Source organism: Rosa rugosa, chromosome 3, assembly GCF_958449725.1.
Source record: "Rosa rugosa chromosome 3, drRosRugo1.1, whole genome shotgun sequence".
Lineage (NCBI taxonomy): Eukaryota > Viridiplantae > Streptophyta > Magnoliopsida > Rosales > Rosaceae > Rosa > Rosa rugosa.
Genome location: NC_084822.1, coordinates 57,337,346 through 57,354,851, shown reverse-complemented (window position 1 = coordinate 57,354,851; position 17,506 = coordinate 57,337,346). Strand labels below are relative to the sequence as shown.

Here is a 17,506-nt window from a genome sequence, read left to right as displayed (position 1 = left end):
GGAGAGTTAGGAGGGGTGGTATAAAGCCTGGGTTTGAAAGGTGAGAGTGCATTTCGTTTCGTTCCATCAGAAACAACAAGAACAAGAAGAAGAAAAGGAGAAAGACAAGTTCTCTCGCTCTGTAGTTTTGGCCTTCGTCTCTGAGGCCTTTACGATTTTTTTTTCCTTCTTCTTCTGCTCTGTTTGTTTTGGATTTATAGAGCTTGACTGTGTGTAATGTCAAGGATCTAATTCGAAGCTTCGTCTCTGTGTTCGTGTTCGTGTTCGGAGAGAAAACCAGAAGCTCGGAAAGGTTCGCAATAGAGAATCGAGCTTGATTTGTATTGTTTTCCATCTTAGAAAAATTTTGTTTAATTTGGCCTGGGTTTCGGTTTTGCAGATACATTCGAGGAGTTTCGGAACGTATTCCAAGTGGAATCGGTTTCGATTTAGTTTGATGATTTTGAAATCTGATCTCAATTGACTGAAATTTTGCAGAGAGATGATCGAGAATTTCAAGCTTAGAGGTGAGGGTAGTTTGATTTGCTGCGGTTTGGTGAACGATTTGTGTCCTGTGCTAATTCAACGGTGTTGTTTGATTTTGGTTCCACAGGCACATTTTCAAGAGATTTGAGCGGTTTCGTGAAGAATCCGTACTGATACAACCATCGCTGATTCCTGATTCATGAGTGTCAGGGGCGTAGGCTCTGAATTGGAATCATATCTTTCATTTTTGGCTGTAGATTTGCATTCTGCCTAGTTCTGGTGCTCCAGCAGAGCAAGATTTCCGAAAGGACGGAAGTTTCTTCTGCGAGTTTAATCTTAGTAAATACAGGTGAGAGGATTCATTGTTCCGACTCACAGATCAGAAAAACCAGCTCTCTTTTCAGGATTTTGCTGCTGGATTTGATGATTTCATCTTCTTGTTCCAATTCTTCAAATTTCACATCGTTTTCACTCCCATTTGTTTCATAAACAGTCAAATTTGTTTCTGCTTTGTTCTTTTGAAATCTGGGGCAAGGCGAAGCAATTTATTTTTCTGGTTTTGATGTTCGGTTTTCGATTTTCAAAGGCGGTCGGTTTTAGTTTTTCAGAGGCAATGCGCCGATTGCCTTTACTCTTTCTCTGAGGCGGCGCAGGATTTGGATCCACCGTTGGCCTGAAATCTCTTTGTTAGTCTCGATTTTCTGTAATCTTCGTCCTCACCGAGAATTTTCATGTTGGGCAAAACTCTCTTTTCTTGTTCCGTCTTGTTCCTCTCCTCTCTCTCTCTTCGATTTTCATTGTTCTGAATTATTTTCCGGTCCAGCATTGAAAATAGTAGTCCATCTTTTTGACAATTCATCCCCTTTTTTTTGGTGAATAATATATGTTAAAATTGGAGCTCTTTGCTTCTGAAATTAGAACACCAGCAAAAAGCACGAACCTTGTTGAGTTTGGTTTCCGGGAAACTGAAGAGCGAACCATGCTGTGTTTGGTTTTCAGGAAACTGAGGAAGGAAAAAGAATAATGATGGAGACGAAATCACTGAATTATTTCTCTGCTCGTTCGTCTTAATTCATTTGCAGAAGTCAAACATTCAATTCTCATCTTCTTCCTCTATTTTGATAGACCTTGCTTTTTTTATTTTGAATTCTGGTTGTGCGAGTCATAGTTGCAGAGACCCACAATCCAATTTCCAGATTCTCCTTTTCTTTCCTCTACTTCTGTGCTTTATTATTATTTTTTTTTTACTTTAATTACGGGAGTTAATCTCGGTTAAAATGTCAAAATCGGTTTAACCAACCGCTGTGATTTCTGGTGGACAGGTGTACAAAAGGAGATGGAAAGAGACTATGTGAGGCACGCCAATATTAACGACACCAAGAATTCTAGAGACAGAACCGGAGGGGATAGCTCACTGCTGTTGAGATCGAGTCCTGATAAAACGACGACGTCGGAGTTCGTTTTGCAGTGGGGGAATCGCAAGCGCCTCCGGTGCATGAAGATCCAGGTCAAGGACGACTCCAGTGGTGTCCCGGTTACCAGAACCACGGTTCGGGTAGACCGCCGGGTCATTCGACCGGACAAGGACTCGTCCAATCAGCCCTCTACCACCAATAATAGTAACGGGTATTTGAACCTCCGTCAACGACCGTTATCGCCGCAACAACCACCACCTCAGCGTGTTCTCAGGTGACCACTTGCTCCTCCCCCCACCCTTTTGCTTTTATCTATTTGCTTTTACGCGATGTTAGCCGCGTTTGAGATCCACGCTCCGCTTAGACAGGGTCATTATTCGTGTGGCTGGTGTACGTTCTACTTTTTCATCTCTCATGGTAGTTGTGGTGGGTGTTGCGTTTAAATTAGTGGCGCGTGGGTCAGCTGCGCGGGTATTCTTGTCGTTTTAGTAATTTGGGATAATGTGCCTTTCTACCCTGTGATGGTCCACTATCTGATATTAAGTTCAGATTTTGAAATAGATTTGTGATCAGAAAAAGGAAACTAGTTTGTTAGGAAGTGATAGCTCCTATCTGATTGACTTTGTTTCTCAAGCTTAATGAATAGCTATAGAGTGTGAGAATAGATAGTAATGGAATGATTTTGGGCTTGAACATTCCAATCCACTCTCCAATTTGTCAAGTGGATGCTAATTATAGGGTCCAAAATGCATAATTGAAAGTGGGTATTAAGGACAGTATAAAACAAATTGGTGTATGACATACTCTACATGAAAGGCCAGAGCAACGGAGGGCTTCTATCCTTTTCTAAGCAGAGCCCCTAGTGTAAGATAGAAGCTCTCCGTTACTCAGTTAAGAAAGACCAATAATTATACTAGATTGTGAAAGTAATTTAGGTTATTCAGTTGAACTTTTGAATCTTAGCGCTTCAATGTCATTGATGTATTGTCTTTCCTTTTAGGTGTTACCTTAAGTTGCTGGATTCCCTTGATCATAAAGCTTTGCATATTCTTTACTCTTTAGTAAATTGAACTATCTTCTTATGAAAGGAATAAATGTACCTGACCCTTGACCACACCTGATTGAAGCTCCTAGGCACGATGATAGCATCTGATCCGTAACGACCCGATTCCATGCACCCATTGGAAACATGGGAATGGACATTTCTCCTTCCACGTGTCCACTATAATCCTACTTTCTACCGTCGGATGCCTGATGCGTTAGCCCACACACCCTACCTGATCTCAACACGTACCCTGATCTAACGTCCCAAAAGCAGCCGCAGAACCAGATGTGCCCCTCATATGCAGTCCACCACATCTACATCACAACATCCCTCTCCACTTTAATATCTTTCCAAAAAGAAATTAGCAAACTTCCTCCCTCCACCCTCCTTTAAAACCCGAGAGAGAAAATACAAAGGTCCCCCAAAGAAGCCAAAAACCACGCTCATTTTCTACGCAGAGCCCCTAGTGTTCCAAATTCCAGAGCCCTTTCCCCTCTCCTACCCACCGATCTAGATCGCCCCGAGGTCAATCCCGTAATTTCCCACCACATCGAAACACTTTATTCCCAGAAAAAAAAAAAAAAAAAAAAAAAAGGGAAATGAATTAAATTATTTGAGATTTGATATTTTGATGATTACATGTATTCTCATATCTGTGTTGGCTATTATTTTTGTCCGTGCAGAAACTCGGAGACTTCAAGTGCAGGCATGAGAGGCCAGAGCAACGGAGCTATGAGGGGAATTATTTCGCCTGACAGGGGCGGCGTTGCGCACGATAAGAAAGGTACAACTAACAACCACAACCACAATCATCACCATCACCATAATGACAATCATCACAACCACAAGTCCGCTGCGTCATCGGAGACGGCGCACGATAGCAAGAAGGGCGGCTCCTCATCGGGGAGCGGCGACGCGGCAGCAGCACCGCCGATGGTGTGGCCGCCCAAGTTCGTGATTGCCTTGACCAACAAAGAGAAGGAAGAGGATTTCATGGCCATTAAGGGATCCAAGCTCCCTCAGAGACCCAAAAAGAGAGCAAAGATCATCCAACGCACCCTCAATGTAAGCTAATCAAATTTACCGTTATTTTTTTTTTTTACTTGCTTTTCATAATTTACTGAGGTCAACCTGTCAAAGTAAACTGGAGCTACACGAAAGGGTCTAATTTTATTTCATTTTTGAATCTGAAAATTTTGCATTCCATGGATGAATTAGACACAATAGTGTTCACGGGATCAAATAAACTATGTTCAATAATTTTTTATATAAATTTAACAATTGAAAATAAACCAATTCAATTTAAAAATTTAATAATAATTGAGCAGAAATTTTTTCTCAGTTACTAATTAGGTGAATATATTCGCTGAATTGGATTGTTGTTTTGTATTTATGTAATTGTAGTTGTCACAAAATGTGGCTAGGCTGGGAAACACTGAAAAATCAGATAGCTGGGGTTAAAACCAGTAGTAGCAGTACTTGGTGGGGGTGGAAATAGAATAAGAATTTTTCGGTATTAAATTCTTTTTTGACTTAAAATTACAGTGACAGCGAGGCCCAGCGTACACGTGTCGGCTAAGACACCTAATAATATAATATAATAATATGCCTTAAAGTTTGTACGCTGTTCGGAGCGGACGACATCGTTTTGATTGACGTTGATTGGCGTACCATGTGGACGCTTGTGATTTGACGTGTTCCACTGGATTTTTAACAGTCAGTGGGCCTTTAACTGTGGAACCGACAGAAAAGCGCACATAAGGTCCAACGGTTCCTGGGCCTGTGAGCCGTGAATATTGGTTTTTTCCTATAAAATCGGGTTTTGTAATATGTTTCAGTCCGTAGGGGTATTTTGGGAATTTGAACTATATGATAATGTTGGTGGTGGCTGCGTGAGCGTGATTGCTTTCCGGCTTGGACCGCACTGCCAAGTACGTACCAACTAGAAAGGACAAACCAAAGCACATGGCTTTTGTGCTCGTTATTGCGGACCACAATAATTATTATTATTTTATTTTTTTTGTCAAAAGCTAACCATTTCTTTCTTGCCTTGTATTATTGTCTTGCTTTGCTTCTAAGTTATACAAATTTGAAGGTCAGAATGTGACTAATGTAAGCTTGTTGGTTATAGCTCGTAAGCCCGGGTGCATGGCTGTGTGATCTGACGCTGGAACGGTACGAGGTCAGAGAGAAGAAGATCTCCAAGAAGGTAACGAATGTTCTTCAGTTTAGAGCTTCATTTTATTTTCCTTGATTTTATTTATTTCTGAGGGGTTTATACATTTTTGCGTGATGCAGAGACCGAGAGGATTGAAGGCGATGGGCACCATGGTGGAGTCGGACTCGGAATAGAGGCAGACTTTAGTGAAAGAAGAGTGTGATAGCGTATTATAGGGTTGTCTTGATGACGGCAAAAGATCTTCTGATCTGATGAATTTAGTTTTGTTTAGGGTTTATATGATCAAGAAATTGTAGAAGTGTGTAAATCTTTACATTTTGAATCATCGAATAATGAACGGATTCATTTCCTGTCTTGTATACATTTTTGCGTTAACTAATTTTTGCTTAATCAGAAGAACACGAGAAGATCCACCATCATTTCTAACCAATTGACATTGTAATCTGAGACTCTGCTTAAGAATCAAATTCAGTGCCTCCCCTTATACATGCAACTCCTTGAGGTTGATATAATTGGTAATGTTCGGGATTTTGATTAGGTCCTCTCTGGGAATCGACTTGCTTTCTGAAATGGTATGTGGTTTGGGTTTACTATTTAGTGTTTGGTAACGGAGTTGACAATCGCGGTCAACTGGCAAATTGCATTATGCTTGCGAGGCATGACGATGCAAAAGAATCGTTTACTACTCTTAGGCCCCGTTTAATCATGGTATGAAATGTGAATTAATTTCATTTTCCATTCAGATGTGTCATTTGGTTGTAATTAGAGATAGGAAATGAAATAAACAATGAGATCTGATTGAAAATTGACTCCCTCATAAAACCTAAATATAATTACTTAGTCAGGGGTGGTATTTCATTTCCATTTCCCACTGTTAAAGGCAAAATTACATTAAGGGCACGTTTACTTACTTGGAATGAAATGGAATGTAATGGAATGATTCCAGGTAAAAGAATTTCTGTGTTTACTAACACATGAAGGAATGGGAATTGGTGTAGGTCCCACCTATTTATCAGGAATCGATTCCTGAATACTCAGGAATTCGATTACGAAGGGGGGAGATGGGTTTAGGAATCATTCCTCCGGAATCAATACCGATTCCTTTCTTCTCCCATTCCACTTGTCTCCGATTCATGATTATTTTCCATTCCAAGTAAGTAAACGTGTCATAATTATCCCTCTAAAAAATTTATATTCCCCCACCAATATTCCTTATAAGTTGATGTCATATATGTACTTTAATTAGAAAAATGGCGTTATTGAAAATTATAATTTTATATTTCATTCTTATGACTTATCAAATACTACAATAGGAATGAAAAATTAATTTCCAGTAATGTTCCAAACACCCCACATGTAAATACTAAAACATATTCCATTCTGTATCGGTCTGAAAAAGAAAATAAATCTTTTTCCTATTTTGACATTCCTGCTATCTAAATGGGGCCTCAGAGTCGTGGAGAATGGAATGGAAATGGCATTTTATGTCGCACACATTATTCATCATCATTGACATTTTAATATCTTTTTTTTTTTTTTTTTTGAAAAGAACATGTTAATATCTTATTATTACTGATCTGATATTCAATCCCATGTGTAGCTAGGCTTCCACAAATGAACACATTTGAACCCGTGATTGCTCGTGAAACTAGACCAACTCAATCAGTGTCGGTGAGAATGTAATAGACCAACCACGAAGGCTTAGCAGTTGAAAATAACACTTTCTTCGTCAAATTAAATCATTGAACCAACTTCGAGCTCTATTTGTTACATAAATGGTGAACACGGTTGCTTAAAGCACTTCAAACATAAGAAGTGAGAACCAAATTTTCAAAAAAAAAAAAAAGAAGTGAGAACCAAAGGAAAAATTTGGGATAGTAGTAAGATTTCATATCACAAGCCAAAGGCAAACACCAGTTCTCGAAACAAACTCGTGCACGATATTAAGAAAGAACATAATCAATTCAAATGAATGAATTATTTACTCACAGTAATAATCAATTTCACGTAAAGCCAGTAGTAAATCAAGAGCATGAATACCACGTACCACGGAAACTCATATATCAGTATATCACGGAAATCCATATAGATCCATCCATAACAATTATTATTAAACAATTCGGCAAACCAAACTCTCTAGACAATCCCATGAGCAGTCAACTCAAACAATGAGAGCAGATCCGAAGACGAGAGCCGCTGCGGCGGCGATGAAAGCAGAAACGAACGACGGAGAGATGAAGGCGGCCGGGGAGGTCGTGCTTGGAGGAATCGCAGGAGCAGAAGCATGATCATGACCTTCATGGGCCTGTGCAACGCCGGGGAGAGAGATGACCATGATGAGCACTGCCACGAGAGCCACCACTGGATGAGCTTTTGTGCCTGCCATTGTCTTTGTTGATAATGAGAAGCTTTTTAGTTCTGTGAATCTAAGGTTTATGACTGCAGAGGCAGACTGAGTTTCACTGATGATATTGTGAAGTGACCATTATAATGATATTTATAGCGAGCTCGAGTTGGTTGAGGTTGGGACAGCACGTAGGGGCAGCTGCTTGCTTCTACAAGCTGACTAGGGTTTATGAACTGGCATGAGGTCAGAGAGAAGAAAAGATCCGATCGAGAAGGTAGGTGGAGTACTGCTGTACTGGAGTGTACGTTCGTACGTTCTTCAACTTAATTAGAGCTTGATTTTATTTCCTTTTATTAATTTCTTAATTAATTAGGATTTGAGTTTATATGATAAATCGTAGAAGTGTCTAGGGCTGTAAATAGGCTCGATACAGCTCGTATTCGGCTCGATTTTAGCTGGTTCGGCTCGTGTTCGTAAGATAAATGAGTTGAGCTTGAACTCAATATTAAGCTCGACAAAAAAACGAGCCGAGCTTGAACAAGGATATATTCAGCTCGTCTAGCTCATGAGTAGCTCATATTTTTCATGAGTAGCTCTAAGTTGTTAAAGCTTGACTCGTTTGTTAAAGCTCTATTTATGAAAATTTATAGTTTAAATAAAAATAAAATTTTTCTAATTTCAAATATTTAATTCCCCTTCTTTTTATTACATTCATTTTCAATTGGAAGAGAAAATGAGAATTTAAGTAAAATATATTACAATAAAGAACAATAAATCCAAATTTGATGGTTAGACATCAAATTTGGTTTACTATTTTAAATTTTCCTTCTTCATTTTTTATTTTTTAAATTTAAAGTCAAGTGAGTCAAGCCGAACCTATTCAAGCTCGAACTCGTCCAATAAATCTAGCCGAGCCGAGCTTGTGCATGGAAAAAAATCAAGCTTTAGCCTGGCTCGAGCTCGATAAAAAGCAAATAAACCGAACGTGATCACCTTGATATTCGCTCCAACTTGGCTCATTTACACTCTTAGACCATCTCCAACAATAAAGTTATTTTGTTTGCTATATTTGGCTAAAAGAGATGTATAGGTAGTTTAGTTTTTGAAATCTGCTCCAGCAAGATAAGCTAAATCAAATTGAACGTTGGAAAATATAACTTTTAGCCTAATTCTCTCTTCTCTCTAGCTAAATATAGCTAGAGAATTTAGCAAAAGCTATATTTAACTTTTGTTTAGAATAGCTGTTGAAGTGAAATATTATCCTAAAATTAGCTAAAATTTCAAATTATTTTGAAATAAGGAGTCTGTTAGAGATGCCCTTAGAAGTGTCTAATCCTCACCTTTCTACCTTCAGATTATGTATTTTCCTCCTATTATTTTTGCTTAACTGGAGAAACACGAAAAAAAATCATTTCGAACGTACCCGTCGACAAAGTATTATGACACCCAACCAATGCCCATACATTTAACTTCTTGAAGCTGGTATAACCAATAAGGGTATCTCGAGGACTTTGATTAGGTCCTCTTTGTCATCGATTGACATTTGACAATAATGCAAGACCCTAAAATAGACCTCTTTGCGAAATGACTTGCCTCCTCGTGTCTTTTGAGGGTTAGGGTTTATTGTTTGAGAGTCGAATAGAGATGATATCGACGTGCTAAAATGATGTGGATCTTATCCTGCTTTGGTGGCATGATGCTGGAAATAATGAATCGTTCTACGACTTACGAGTCGTGGACAATTGGAAAAAGCAAACTTAGTGGGACTCCATGGCTAAGATGCGGAAACTGAAACTACCCAGTAGCTATTGACTCCTTAATAGAGACTAGTTTAGGTAATGATGACTACTACCGCTTCCAAGGAAGAAAACAAACCAGGACTCTCTTTAGCTGACACACCCTATTAGTCATCTTCACCTACTTGCTCGCGTCGTAATTTTGGTTTGTTTTTTCAGCTCTTAAGAAAATGACAAGTAAAAAAATAAAGCTTTCATAGCCGTAAGCAAATCGAAGGGCCACGTTTAAGTTAAAGCCCCATAGTGGCCGGTATTTGATGTGATGCGCGTGATTTATTATGTTAATTTTGTTCCTTAGCGTCATTGCCGTTGCAATGTGAACGTTACATGGCATCCAACTTAGTCTAAAGTATTTCTGTTTTTTGAAATGACTTGGACTAAACTATTGCAAAGGAGAAGAAAACACACGAGTCTAACGGCCAGATGACAAAAAGAAATGACTTGAATAACGTGTCTATTTCAAACCACACTGATCATTGACATTTCAAGCTCTGGTTAAGTATGGTTTAATCTAATTCCAAGCATGAAATAGGCGGAATGAAACACATTTCAGCGTCTCTCGTGTGAGACTATGACACACCCACCTTCCCCGACGGTTCTCAAAACCAATGTCGTAAGCAAATGAAGAAAATAAAAACTTCCATATTTTGAATCATCTCTAACCCCATACCACTTTTTTGGTTAAAATTTCAACTTCAAGGGGTTCAAGAGCTAGTAAGTCGCAATCACAATGGCCGGCATTATAGTTTAAATTTCAATTTCAAGGGGGCATTATAGTTTAAATTTCAATTTCAAGGGGTTTGAAAACTGGTATGGTCATGATAACAATGGATGGTGGTGTCCATTGGTGCTTGTTCCCAAACCCAAAATTCATTGTGCTACAATTTGCCCTAACCGAGTCACCTTTGCTTTCATTAGCCACTAACGACGTGCTGAGGAAAAAGCAAAGGAAGCCACAGAAGGGCAACAAATTCTATAATGCACTAGAGGGCATATTCGTCAAATACGGCACTCAATTGATGAAGTGGGATTCAGAAACCACATGCCGTAGTCGGTGAGATAATATAATAGACCAACTACACCAATTGATGCGGCGATCACTTTCTTTACCAAATTATTACCAACTTAGATACGCCGTTCTTTTTAATCACCGGAATTGGTAAATATAGTTATGGAATTCTGGAATTACCGGTTCAAATTACAGATCCATAAGAAATGAGAACGAAATTAACACATTCGGATAGCAAGATTTGATATCAGAAGCCAAACACCAAGAAGGTAGAGCACAAGAGATTTAAAATGAATGAATTATTTACTCATAGTAATAATAAAAAACCACATAAAGCCAGTAGTAAACCAAGCGCATTATATGCACCACAGAAACTCATATATCGCTCAAATCCCTATAGATCCAAACCACCACAACTACTAAAAATTCAAACCGCTACTAATTAAAAATAACCAATCACAAAATCCAAACCCCTCTACACCACCCCATCAGCTGAGCTCGAGCCAAGAACTCAAACCCTGAGAGCAGATCCGAAGACAAGAGCGACGGCGGCGGCGACGAGGCCAGAAACAAACGACGGCGAGATGGAGGCGGCCGGTGAGACCGGGCTGGGAGCGGGAGCGTCGGCGGCCTGAGCAACGCCGGCGAGAGAGATGACGACGACGAACACAGCCATAAGAGCCATCACTTTTGAGCCGGCCATTGTCTTTGAAGAAGTGAAGAGCTTTAAGGTTGGTGTGAATATAGGGTTTTCGATTTGCAGAGGCAGAGTGAGATTCAGAGATGAAGTGTGAAGTGGCCGCAGTGATGGTATTTATAGCCCCAGGCCAGGGTTTGTTCGGGCAGCACGGGCAGCTGCCCGGGCTCACAGGCTGGCTATTGGTTCGTTGACAGCTCACAGCTGTGGTAGAGTTTTCCGGTGGGGGACCACCGGACCGAAACAAATCTCGCGTGAAGCGAATGATTTACTACTCGACGACGCCGTTTTAAGGACGTGCCTTAACATAAAGGGTTTTGCCGTTGCTGTCATGGTGGAGAATAAAATAAATTATTCCGCGGGAATTTAGCTTGCGACGCGCTTAAACAGTACGCGCGAATTCGATTCTCTACTGTAGAGCGAAACGACGTCGTGCTCGCAGACGTCAAGACCACGCGGCGGGTGTTTCGGGTTTTCCGTGTCCGGGTTTGAAAAGACTAAATAAAAGACCCGCCCACACTCCGGGGCAATCACAGCGGTTACAGCGCAACAAAACCAGCGAGGGTTGCGTGACTTTTCGTAATTACGGGGCTCGGGGCCCAACGGGAGGTCGACACTTGGAGGAGGAAGGACAGGCTGTTTAATTTGTAAGGAAAAGATACGACAGGTGTAGGGTGGAGATTTGATTATGTTTTGCTTCTGATATTTTCGTTTTTTTTCTCGTTTTGGTTCCAGAACATTCGCTTTGGCATCTTTTCGTCTCTGGTCTTCCTCCCAAGACATGAGTCACATGCATGCCGTGAAGTTACTCTAATACCCTCAGGTGGCGTGCTATTTTACCATTTTATATTCTATTTTATTGTTCATGATTGCCTGCAAATACATGGAAAGAAAAGGAATGTTGCACACTTGCACGAAAATAATTGAGCCTGTGAGTGTTTTATTTTTGGGGTCTTGACCCAAAGCACAAAAATAACATAACATTAGCCCACTCACCCCAGCAACAAATTTTCATTCCCACTAACCCATTTAGTTGCGAAATGTCACTTTTAACCTTTAAAGAATTATAAAATTACCAATTGTTCATAAAACCAGACTCTCTCTCTCTCTTCTCTCTTCTCTCTTCTCTCTCCCTCCCACCCTCCCCTCTCTGATCTCTTTCAATTCCGGCGAGAAACATTTCGCCGTCGAGCAAGTCGCCCTTACCGTTCCGGTCACCGATTACCAATAGGATTGGAAATTTTAGGTCGAAGAGCACTGGTGGTCAGTGCTGTCGGCGATAGGTCGCCGATTTGGTCTGGGCTGTCGGCGCCGGGAATGCAGAACATGGCTCCAATGGAAGAGACGACGAATCCGACGGTGGTGCTTCATAAATTTCAGCGATTTCGAGGAGTGGGTATTGGCGGAGACATGAGGGTATGGAGGAGGAGAGTTTGGAAGAGTAGTGCTTGCAGATCTCCATTACTAGAAATAGATGGCCTTGACCGAAAAAGGGAACGATCCATGTCTCATTCACCATTTTTGCAGAATTGAGTTTGTCTTAGAGGTTTGCAGTAGGGCTAGGGAATATAAAGATAGTGTAATGGAAGAATGGAGCAGAAGAAAGAGGAAAAAAGCTTAAAGAGAGAAGGAATGGATAATGAAAAGAGAGGTAGGACGTAGCCACTACTTGTGGGAGAATGGTGATTAAATGTTAGGTATGGGACACGGGTGCTATTATTTATTCTTCTTTTGTCTGTTTTTTTTTTCAAGTAACAGGACATAAGGAAAGAAAAAAAAAAGGGTCCTTGAATGTCTATTGCCTTCTAATAGACGTCTATTACCCCTCTATTGGAGGGCAATAGAGGGCTATTGGGGGGCAATAGACGTTTTGAATTTATGTAATCTCCTTGTTTTTTTTCTGTAATCAAAGTTTTATTTGTCTAAATTTATGGAGATTAGTTCTCATTTTGGCAACTGAAAGTCCTATTGGGGGGCAATACATGGATGATAGTCGTCTATTGGGGGGCAGTACATGGCTGATAGTCATCTATTGGGGGCAATACATGGTTGATAGTCGTCTATTGGGGGGCAATAGACGTCTATTGGGGGCAAAAAAACTTTCCGGTGAGATTTTCAGCAAATTCCGGTGGCCGGTAGCCGGTGACCGGAATCCGGCGAAAGTTGACCGGAATCCGGTGGCCGGTCACCGGACTCCGGCGGTCGGTGACCGGGCTCCGGCGAAGTCTCCCATGGTTTCTCTCTCTTCCATTTTCTCTCTCTCTCTCTAAGTAACAAAGGGGTAAGGGTAAAATGGTATTAAAAAAAATTAAAAAACAAAAAAAAAATCTTAATAGGGTATTAGGGAAGACCTCCTTAGAGTGTTTTGGGTAAGAGAGAATTAAAAAAACTTAATGGGGTAAGTGAGAAAAAAATCTCTAAAAATGGTGTAAATGAACAAAACCCCTTTATTTTTTTTCACTGTGGGGTAAACATTACAAAGTGAAAAAGTGTAAACAGAGTAAAAAAAAAAAAAAAAAAATCACACACAAAAATGATGTATATTATTCTAAATTCAGTACAAAAATGTAATTGGGTGCTACTTCTCTGTACATATAATACTGTTCTGGACAGTGAAATTTGCCAAAGGTATATATATGGTATGAAAGTGAAACCCAACTAGTAAATATCACAGGAGAGGGTAAATTTTTCAAAGTGAGCTTCTTTATCCTGGACTGGAGATCGATGGTGGTTTGGCTGTGGATATATATGTCAGAATCCCAAAAACTTTGGTGCTAACTGTAAGAGAGGTTCCAAGGCACTGGGAGCAAATTTTCTTGCAAATAGAAAGCACATTGTAGAGTTTCGGTTGTTGTAAGTGCAACGATGACTTGAGAGCATCCGCTTCATGAATTCCTCGGTGATATCTCCTCTGCCAAAGGTGGCCGGGTGAGGTCCACCCCTTGACCAATCCACCCAAGTGATGCTTCTGTTTGCTAGCATATTCCCTGCTTGAATGGTTAGCATTGTGGGGAAGTAGTGCTCATCAACATAACATGCTGGTCTGCAGAACTCTTTGAATTTTGGGTAAAATGTTGTATCTTCAACGATGGCGATGGCAAGCTTCCGGTTAACTTCAAACCACTGGGATCCCTTACGCCACTGGGTAATCTTCACTTCAGGAGCCATGTTATCATTGTAGCGTCCTCTGCCATACGGGCCGTGGTCATCAAATGCACCCATGTAGCTATACTTGGACTTCCTCATGTACTGGTAAATGACGCTGAAGTTATAGAGAGGAATGCATGATTCAGAAACAAGAATGAACCATTCGTTGGATATGTCAAGCAATGCATTAGCAAGAAGTCTCCTCTCAGCATCACACATACTCATCCTTCCCCATTCAGCAACCTGCTCAGGACAGAAAGTAACATTATTCACATATATATTACAACTTTGCATACTATATCTACAGATCTGAACAGCAAAGAATTTACAACGTCACCAAGTCGAGCATGGATAAGTTTAAACAAACTCAATTTATTCTGGAAATCTTGGTGTTTTGTCACATTGCAAGGCCACAAGAATAGAATGTTACCTGGATAATCAAAGTTCTAAGCTACTATAAATCATGACTCGCTCTTTTGTTCTAAAACAGCAATCAATTTTTAAGTGAGAAGCAAAAACAACCAGAAACTACACAGATCCTGATGCATCTGAAAGAACTTATATATATATATAGCTTTTATGTTCTGCAAATACCATCTCTCTCTACAAGCCTCAGCTCTATCATCCAACGTCATTCACATAAACAGTAACTCAATCTTCCGCATAACCTGAAGGCATCATTCTGGCTCAAATGGAATCTTTGACATTTCAGAGACTATTACAGTTGTTTATCATGAACAATCCTAAATCTGCTAGGGCCCTGAGGTAAGGAATAGTTTTCTGGGAGCAAGCGTCAGAGATGTAAGGACTTTTGAAAATTTGAAGAGTGAAGAGTGCTTTATATTAGCTGTTAAACACATACTATTGTACCGGATGCATTTAAGTATCTGTAATGTTTGTTGTTATAGACATTTCTTGTAAAAAATTTATATTAGGCCAAGACTCTCAAGAACAAAAGTAAGCAGCAAAATAGAGAGGGCCTGGTGAGTGTTTGACTTGCAGGGTTTTCTAATTCATAGATTTCAATGTCAAATCCATTGATTCTGTTGAATTTACAATTGGTATAAAACTCCATTGATCAAATGGGGCTCCTGCCTTCCCTCAGAATGATAGTATATATCCTACATCGCTATAATCTCAGTGCTCAACCCTAACATTAAGGAGTTGAAATGCTCCTTTATACCCAAAATTCTAGCATTTTCTTTCATAATCACTCAAAATAATCAGCTTTTGAAAAGAATCATTCCGGATTTCATTACGTTTTAAGCTTGACATACACAGCCTAAGTTTTTAGATGCAAGCAACTGGATTCCATGCTCACCAGAGAGTAAAAATTAGAGAAACTACAGGTAGATTAAATTGATACTCATTGAAGAATGCTCAGTATAACACGCAATCTCATAAAAGGAATGAATATGACATAGATAGATACATACCTGGCTAGGAATATGTCTCCCATGAAAAACCGAGGAAGGTGGAAAATGAGGCTGAAATGATGGCAGTGAATGAACATAGACTGAATAAAATCCTTCATGCCCCTTCAGAAACCTCTCCCAAATTGGTGCCAGAGGCAAAGGCCCCTTAGTCAAGAACATAAGCGCAATCTTCGGAACTCTCTCAAAAGGATAGTTCTTTCTCCTAGACGACAAAGAAGCCCTCCACAACAGTTCTTCGTCATTCATAGTGTGCATCAAATTCGATGGCGGCTTAATCCATCTATCCAAACCAGTTGGTTCCTCAAAACATGGCTGGACAGAGGACGTGACTGAAGTCATCACGTTACTAATCCCAAAATGCCGAATGGTGTATATACTAATCACTGAGAAAGTGATACAGAAAGCCAGAAACAGCACAAATAACTGAAGCATCCGAATCGGCAACGCCTTGGTTTGGTTCGTCCTGCTAGTACTAACTCCCGGGTCCTTGCCTTCCTCTAATGGCACAACCCTTGATTGCATCTTGAATTGAAACACAAAATATACACCAGAAACCAAGTGATTTCTACAAAGTAACTCCAATTCTCAAAACTAGGAACACCTATTGACTTTGGTGTAGCTCAAAATTGACAATCTTGCATCACTAACGGTAAAGTTGACTCGAACTCAACTATGTTGGAATCTGAATCTCTTAGTTTTCGTAAGTAGAAATGAACTGGGGATAGATCTGAAACTAATACTAGAGTACCCCAAATCTACTTTTAGCACATGGGTTTTTCCCTAAACAGAGACTGTGTATCAAGAATCTAAACTAAGATCTCGGATTGAAATCGTTTTGCTTGGCTCATGAAAAAGTATAACGTACCATGTGAGTTTGTTTGAAGGTTGGAAGCTGCCGAATTGGTGAAGATTAGAGAAGACTTTGGATCCCTGAGAGCTTGAATTGCGCCAACAAATACGGAGGAAACAGAGAAGGGTGGTGATCAAAACGAGGATGGCGCCACGCAGAGAAGACTTGGGAGACTGGAAAGGCGAAAGGTGCGTGACCAATAAGCTCAAATGATGAGAGGTTTTGAAAGAGGGGAGTATAGCGCAGAGAGCATGGCCTATTTGTGTGATGAGTTTACATCTGTAATTTGAGGTGGGATTTGATTGTTGGTGGAATCTGGGAAGTTGCACGATGCGAGTGAGGGGGTTGGGTTGGCTCTGTCGGGGAGTATCTATTGCGTTTGCGCCGTGAAATTTTAGGCAAGGCAAAGGTCGGTAATTCCCAACGAAGCTCTGCGAGTAATAGAAATAGTTGTTGCGTGTATGTGTACTTCAGTACTTGTTTGGTAAAATTCAAAATTCAAAATTAAATGATAACTGTATAATGTATGGTAGCCGTTTTTTGGAAGAGCTATGAAATACGCCTAAAAAATTACTGGTGCTGAGTGCTGTGCTGTATCGTGTCCGTACGTTTTGGATACCAATCATTGAATATGAGAAATATTTACAGACAAGGGAAAGATAGGAGGTCAATTTGGAAAAATGGTATATATATCAGGGGAAAGATAGCTAGAAGGTCAATTTGGAAAAAATTAATGGTCAATTCATGCATTGAACGTATGCACACATGCAAGGGAAAGAGAGAAGGTCAATTCGGAGGAATGATGAGTGAATCAAATGATGTAGAAAAGATAAGAAGAAAATGGATCTAAGGCCTCTCCCGACGTACGCCAACTTCCTCGGTGTAGGTGAAAAAAAAACATTCGGTGACGACTAGAGAAAATGAGAAGTGAAAGAAAAGATGAAGAACTAGAGTGAAAGGGTGAGTGCCAAGAAATGCATGCTATTCATGTACTTTTTGAATAAACATGCCTGAAAGTTTTAACAACTGAAGGATCACCTTCTTACTCGATCAATGAGTAGAGCTTGTCTTTAACCGCATACGTACAAACAGCTCGCTTCAAATTGTTACTGGCCGACTA

At 40.1% G+C, this 17,506-nt stretch overlaps 2 protein-coding genes across 2 annotated transcripts; one reads left to right on the top strand and one right to left on the bottom strand.

Annotated features, from left to right (window-relative positions):
* Window positions 1-44: 44 nt before the first annotated feature.
* Window positions 45-5,465, top strand: LOC133737017 (uncharacterized). The gene is made up of 7 exons (XM_062164648.1): window positions 45-292; window positions 380-506; window positions 593-814; window positions 1,788-2,154; window positions 3,609-3,990; window positions 5,057-5,134; window positions 5,224-5,465. The coding sequence occupies exons 4-7, from the start codon at window positions 1,802-1,804 to the stop codon at window positions 5,275-5,277; spliced, it is 867 nt and encodes a 288-aa protein (XP_062020632.1). The 5' UTR covers window positions 45-292; window positions 380-506; window positions 593-814; window positions 1,788-1,801; the 3' UTR covers window positions 5,278-5,465.
* Window positions 5,466-13,463: 7,998 nt separating this feature from the next.
* On the bottom strand, window positions 13,464-16,834 carry LOC133738692 (glycosyltransferase BC10). Its single transcript, XM_062166272.1, has 2 exons — window positions 15,537-16,834; window positions 13,464-14,343 (listed from the first exon to the last, which is right to left on the bottom strand). Exons 1-2 carry the CDS (start codon window positions 16,056-16,058, stop codon window positions 13,705-13,707), a joined length of 1,161 nt encoding a protein of 386 aa, XP_062022256.1. The 5' UTR covers window positions 16,059-16,834; the 3' UTR covers window positions 13,464-13,704.
* Window positions 16,835-17,506: the final 672 nt, after the last annotated feature.